At 37.3% G+C, this 7,448-nt stretch overlaps 1 protein-coding gene across 3 annotated transcripts in view; it reads right to left on the bottom strand.

Moving 5' to 3' along the window:
* PTPN9 (protein tyrosine phosphatase non-receptor type 9) overlaps nt 1–7,448 on the bottom strand; it is a 102,199-nt gene that overhangs the window by 7,524 nt on the left and 87,227 nt on the right. For all 3 annotated transcript variants that reach the window (XM_077123713.1, XM_077123714.1, XM_077123715.1), the window contains exons 8-9: nt 3,767–3,860; nt 328–394 (exon numbers count right to left, since the gene is read on the bottom strand). In XM_077123713.1, the coding sequence (XP_076979828.1) occupies nt 328–394; nt 3,767–3,860 (161 nt within the window). The remainder of the gene's footprint in view (nt 1–327; nt 395–3,766; nt 3,861–7,448) is intronic.

Genomic DNA, 7,448 nt, shown 5'->3' with positions numbered 1-7,448 from the left:
CATTCCTGGCCTCTTACACTGGCCAGTGAGTTCTGATGCCCCACTCCCTTGGAATGGCAATGCTAAGACAAATTCCAAAGACTTGAAGGCAGCATGCTATGTGTCCAAATCTCCAGTTTATCCTATAAAGTGAGTTTCCAGGCACACGTGATACAGTAATCCTATAGCTCTCATCCACCTTTCTCAATAACCCCCAATCTTTACAAAACACCAAGATGTAGTGGTTACATCATCACCTCAAGTTACATTTCTTTTATAAATTATGCCATCATCCAGAGTAAGAAATTCCAGGCAGAAAACCAATTTGCGAGAGGTATACCAGCTTACCTTGTGTACCAATGTAAGCATTCTTCTGTTTGTAACCATCCATAAAACTGGCATTGATGTAATCTGTCTAAAAAGATAAAAAGGAGACATCACTGTACCTGCATGGAATACACCATTTGAGTGGGATAATTATGGATTAGGTAAATATAACAAGGTAGGGATATTTTCTTCTTGTCATGCAGAAAACGAAAAGTCTAAGGGCCAATTCAAAACTTGGCTTCAACAAATGGTGCTGGGACAACTGGGTATCCATTTGCAAAAATTAACTCAAAATGGATCACAGACCTAAATCTAAGAACTAAAACTATAATAACTCTTTAAACAAAATATGGAAGTAAATCTTTGTGATCCTGGGTTAGGCAAAGTTGTCTAGATATGACACCAAAATTACAAGCAACATGAAGAGGTTAAACTGGATTTCATCAAAATTAAAAATGGTAAAAAAGTACACCACAAAGAAAGTGAAAAAACAACCCAAAGAATGGGAGAAAATATTTGTAAAGCATACATCTGATAAGGATACATATATTAAAAAAAAAAAACCTACAATTCAATAATAAAGAGAATCCATTATAAAAATAGGCGAACAATCTGAATAGATATTTCTCTAAGGAAGATATATAAATGACCAAGAACATGAAAACATGCTTAACAACATTAGCCATCACGGACAAAAAACTGCATTGAGATGCCTCTTAACACCCACTAGGATGGCTATAATCAAAGACAGATAACAAGGATATGGATAATGGCAAGGATATGGAGAAACTGGAACCCTCCTATGTTGCTAGTAGGAATGTAAAACGGTGTAACGCTTTGGAAAATCTGGCAGCTCCTCAAAGGGTTAAACACAGAGTAGTCATACAACCTAGCAATTGTACTCTTATGCATTTCCCAAGAGAACTGAAAATGCATGTCCATACAAAAACTTGTACACAAATATTCATATCAGCACTATGCATAAAAGCCAAAAAGTAGAAACAGCCCACATATCTATCAGTTGATGAATGGATAAGGTATGTTCATAACAATGAAATATTATACTCTAATAAGAAGGAATGAAATACTGATACATGCTATAACATGAATGTATCTTGGAAACATGATGCTAAGTGAAAGAGGTGAGACATAAAAGGCTACATCAATATGTGATTCCACCTAAGGTCACAGTGACTCTTTCTCTTCTGGGTCCCCTCCTGTGGAAAACAATCTGAATCATCAGCACCACTCAGCCACCCTCAGAAGACATTTTCACTTCATAGTCTAACCTATGTTCTTTGGATATCTGTCCATTAGCCAGCCAGTTTACTGATTTATCAGTCCACTAATTATTTAGTTAAGAGTTTCCTGCTCTTCTCTTCTCCCAAAGCAAAAAGTACTGACCTCATACTACTGTTTTACTGCGACTTGGACTACCTCTTTGAGCTATTAGATCATCAGCCTACATCAGACTCACAAACTAAAAGTCCACTCACTCCCAACCAGGCTGTTCACTCCAGTGTCCTCCCATGGTCAGCCAAAACCCATCCTCTGCTAAGCACAGCACCCTCAAATGGTGTGCCCACCAGGACCTCAGAGAAGGCATAGCAAAGTAAAGAGGACTTACCTGCTATATGCCAGTCAATACATGTAAGTAATCTATAAACTATGACCCCAGTCATACTTCAAAAAGAATGTCACCTCTTTAAAGAAGAACTAATATTTCTTTATAACTAAATGTATCAGCTTTTCAGCATCTTTGTCTCTGAGAGCATTGGGAGTTAAAATCAGAAATTTCAGAAGAATCATCAAACATTAAAACTGAAAATGACCTCAGAGATAAAGTTTAGATTTGGAACAAACTGAAATAGCAGGGATAACCGAGTACAGTATGTTATAGGCCATGTTCAACAGAAACTGTGACTAACAGCTCTAAAATTCCAGGGGCAAATCTGGTGAACAATTCTCTAGTAAACCTGAATCCTCCATTTACCATGGAAATAAAACCTCTGCCAATGTTTCCAGTAATCAGAGAGACTATAACTCAGGTGACTGTCTTCAGATTAACTACAGATTACAATAATCTCTTGATACACTAGGATTTATTCATTCATTCCAATATTTACTAAGACTCTGATAAGTGCCAGACAGTGTTCCAGATACTGGACACTGAGCATTCCACAAAACAGATAAACACAGATATTCCTGATTCCAGAGCCCCACCTGAATCATTATACTCCATTCTTTCAGAGCATATCCTGTGGTGATCTCTTGATGAATCTGCCATAACTAGCCAGACTCCCAGCCAATTTTCCTGCAGGAAAACCCTCTGCAAGGGTCCTGGACAGAACTGTGAATTCAATTTAGGTGCCTGAAACAGGAGGGTCATGAGAGTGAAATCATGATCCTAGGGTCCCAACCCATGTACCATGCATGCCCAAATACAAGGTAATACTTTTTCCAAAACTTATTTCCCAAGAAGAGACATAACCTTTCATAATAAGTACCTATAATGTGAGTCATGTTAAAGGAGCAATTTTTAAATTCTTTTCCTTTGAACAACACCCTCAATCAATGTTCACCAGACAGAATTGGTGTATCAAAAGGAAAAAGAAAAAATTTAACACTTATTTTGTTGCAAATCTCAAAATTCCAAGTTTTGGATGTTACTGTAAACACGTTATATTAAAGAGCACTTTATAAAGGAATAAGTGAATGAGTATGTTATAGCGGATGCATAAAAAAGCAGGATGAGTAAAAAGAAACAACTGCCCTAGTGTTATACTGATAGATTTTTCTGGTTTAAGATAAACTTTCCAGTGACCATTCCTTGCATCTAAAAGGAAATAAAGATGATGTATTCTACATGAGTTAAAACAATTCAAAAAGTGGTTGAAATAATGCAAAGACAATGATGTTAAAGGACTATGTGAAAAGTTTGAGTAGAATTCTCACTAAATATCTATATTAATATATGAGATTTTTAGTATGTAAAGATATAATCATTAATACATTAAATAATATGGCCATTTGACCACTTTGTCTTTATCCCTAGACATTTACATATGCACTAACTATCCAAAACTTTTTGCATATCTTCTAATGGAAAAATTAGAGGTCATTATAACCAGACCTGTCTTGTATTGATGCACATACACTCACAAGCTGAGCTGGACTATATGGCCATGATTTTATAACTAAGGAGTAAGAAGAGAAATGATTTGACATGTACTGAGCATCAAAAATATGCCAGACCTTGCTAACAGCATTCACATAAAGTAAGTTAACTTAGGTATTTAGGAATAACCCATAGTCAGAGACTAGTAAACAGCAAAAGTGGAACTTGAACTTTGTCCAGCTTCAGAGCCTGTTCTTTCTCCAACAGTATTAGGGAGTTTCACTTTAGAATAGTCTTAAATTTTTCTCAATGGTCCCCAAAAGATGGCATTTTCCTATCTACCTGAGTATGGCCACTTCGTTTTGTCAGCTTCACTCTGGTTTGGTCCAGGCAGGGTACATCCCCATAGCGATTCTTCTCTAGGTTTCCTGGAGACCTGACAGAAATGAAACAACAAGCTAGAATAAAGAAAAATTAGGGACAGTATTTATGTACAAAGTCTGGCGGTACAAAGGTGGGTGTGGGGTAATGTTGGGGGTGGAGATATGAGAGCTCTTCTCTCTCTAGCCTATATAGTTCCATATGACTTAACTTTTTTAGGACAGAATTGGGTCCCGTTTGATTGCGGCTGTGTCCCTCTGTGCCACAGAGGTCATGGGGTAGCCGAGTTATGCAGGGAGGGCCTGCCTGGGCCCAGTGAAGGTCAGGAGACACATGATTTAGAACTTGGTTATAAATACACATGTTCGGTGAGTGAAGAGGCAATAAAAGGTGGAGATGGTGCTGTACATAGCTGGTAGAGGTCTGAAAGCTGGAAGCCACATAGACAGTATGCCTAGCAGGGCAGGTTGGCAACATTCTAGGATCTGTTAATATTAGGTTGGTGGGTGAGAGCCAGCAGAGGGTCCTGTTCAGGGCAGGTGGGGCCCAGCACCTTGGAGGCTCCTGATCTGAGGTTTCTGGATGGCAGCACCTGCAGCACCTGGACTCACCCCACATCGTTCAGGGCCTTAAGGGCAAACTCAGACCCATGAAGACCACCTGGTACACATCCAAATTGTAGTATTTCAGCTACATGTTCCATCTGCTTCTGCATCAGCAGTTATAAAGGCATTGTGATTCACCCTCAGAAATCCTATACCTTTTTAAAAAGGCAAGGTGAGGTATAGTGCTAAAATCAGTGGAATAAGTGAAAACCCACATGATAAATAAGAGTCTCTGCTCCATTCCCCTGTCCTTTCCTACACTCACATCTGAGCTTGGACCCTACCAGGCAAGGGACTGGAGTAGATAAAAGAATTCTGTCAGTTGGGGTGTACCAGCAATAAGGTTAGCTTGCTGTCTGCTCATCCTAATTTGAAGTTCATCCATGCAAACAGCAGTTCCAAGCAGCTTTAATGGGTCTCATTCCTAAGTGTGAACTAATAGCCAAGGATATCCAGATAGTCAAGGAAAGCCTCTAACACAACATAGATCAACTCAAATACATAGGGGGGTAAAGCACAAAAGAGAGCCAGTAAGAGAAAATAACTTCTTAAAAGGCTGTAACTAATACCTTCCATAAAGACACTCTATGAATAAAACAAAAATAGGATGCTATGAAAAAAGGAAAAATCAGAGAACGCTCTCAGAAATTAAAAAATATCAGAAAAAGAATTTCAATAGAAGAGATAAAAGAAACAGCTGAAGAAATTTGTCAGAATATAAAATAAAAAGTCGAAGTACTGTATTGATAAATAACAGGAAAGTTAAGAAAGCAAGAGTCATCAAACCACAATCTGTGTACCTATTTTGTAAATAAAGTTTATTGGAACACAGCCAACCCCATTCACTCATATATCATCTTTGGCTGCTGTCATACTGTAATGGCAGAGCTGAAAACGTACAACAGAGACTGTAAGGACCACAAGTGTAAAATATTTACTATCTTGCCCTTTAACAAAACATAGTCAACTCCTGCTCTAGGAGAGAGATCCCACCAGACTGAAAGGAATTCCAGTGACAGAAATGACATAATACAAAGAAATTGTAAAAATAAAATGTAAAAAAAATTCCTGGAACTGAAGAACACAAGTCTTCAGATGAAAAGAACCCATTCAAACACCCAACACAAAAAAATATGACCCACACCAAAGCACATCATTATAAAATTTTTTAACAGAAAGATAAAGAGACTATCTGAAAGTTTCCAGAGAAGGAAAAACAAATAAAAACTAGAGCTGTATTTACAAGCCTTGAGAAAAAATAAAAAACCTCAAACTATTCAGTAGCATATCCAGCAATTAGAAGGGCACTGCATTAAAAATTCTGAGACAAAAATTATTTCCAACCTAGAATTCTACACTCTAGCAAAATGAAATATAAGTAAGGAAAGAAGAAACTATGGGACCCAAGAAACAGGATCCAGTAAAAGAACAAGGGATGTATAGCTTAATGCAATACCCTGGGGTACATTCCAGAGTATGATGGGCAGATAATTAAAAAGTATTGGCTACCGCAGAGGAAAACCCTGATACTGAGTCAATCATTAAGGACTTCGAAGTCAATAGGCCCAGTCCTTGATCTTGAGACTTGCTCTTGTGAAGCTTAGTTATGTAACAGAGAAGTTTAGCCTACCTATAGTTGACCTAAGAGTTACTTCCAGAGGACCGCTTTTGTTGATCAGGTGTGGCCTCTCTCGCTCTGTAAGCCAACTCTGCAAGTGAAATCATTACCTTACCCCAATATGTGGAACATGGCATCCAGGGGTAAAAATCTCCCTGGCAACGTGGGATTTGACTCACAGGGACAAGCCTGACCCTGGCACTGTGGGATCCACAATGCCATCTTGACCAAAAGGCAGAAAAGAAGTATAACAAATAAAGTATCAGTGGCTGAGAGACTTCAAATAGAGTCAAGAGACTGCTCTGGAGGTGACTCTTATGCAAGCTTCAGCTAGATATTGCTTATTGGCATAGTTTGCCAAACCATAACCAACGTCATTCCTGTTAACTCTAAAGAACACCCAGACCTAGCTGAGATCCTGCAAAAGTTGTATGCATTAAGTTTACTTTTTAAGAAACCTAAAACCTTCTGATAGTTCCTAGGCCAGATAAGTCCTGAAAACCCAGAGGTGACAGTCTCTCCAAGAATATCAACCAGTTCCATCCCCTTATTCTATACTGTCAATACTGCTTTTCAACATGAAAAAAGTTTAGAATGGACATAACCCAAATATCCCTGAAGATTGGGAGTAGGATCTAATGAGAAGAAGGAGATGTAACAGAGAAGATAGGTTTTAACAAATGATTATGATTACTGAGTCATTATATTGATATTTCTTATTATTCTCTAATGGATTAGGACAGTTAGAAGGAAAAACCTGAAACTATGGAAGTATAAACCATTCCATACCTTGAAATTTACTCTATATGTACCTGTAAAACTGTACTTTGAAAGTTACCAATTTTCTGCATATATATATATTTTGCATATATATTTTATAGTAAAAAGTGTTTAAAAAGGGGGGGGGGGCCAAGGGAAGGAGAAATCTCAGGATAAAAGATGAGGAGCAGACCTTGAGAACAAGTAACCATGGGATAGACTGGAGCAAAAGAACAATGAGTCCTGGATGTAAGGTGTCCAGGATAAAAACGGAATCAATTAATTATCTAATATATTTGACCAATTGGAAAATAATAATGATAGTGTAAAATGAATGTGATAAAGCATATGGAAAAAAAATAAGTTTAGATACATAGAAAATTAAAGCAAATGAAAAAATTAGGCAATTAACTCAAAAAGAAACAAAACATGGAAGTTATATGACATTTAATATATTTGATCATTTTACAGAATCCCACTTAGCTCTGTAGCAAAAAAAAATTATATAGTCATAATATATATACAAACACTAATGACTGATATAATAAAAAACTATGACATAATTATGTTGGAAAAAGAGTCAACAGGGAAGTGGAGACATGATATAAAAGCTATGCTTACCTACCATACATTTCATTAAAGAATACTATAACCATTTTAT

This window comes from Tamandua tetradactyla, chromosome 12 (genome assembly GCF_023851605.1).
Source record: "Tamandua tetradactyla isolate mTamTet1 chromosome 12, mTamTet1.pri, whole genome shotgun sequence".
Taxonomy (NCBI): Eukaryota; Metazoa; Chordata; class Mammalia; order Pilosa; family Myrmecophagidae; genus Tamandua; species Tamandua tetradactyla.
Note: the sequence above shows the minus strand (reverse complement) of the source record. Positions and strands in the feature narration are given on the sequence as shown.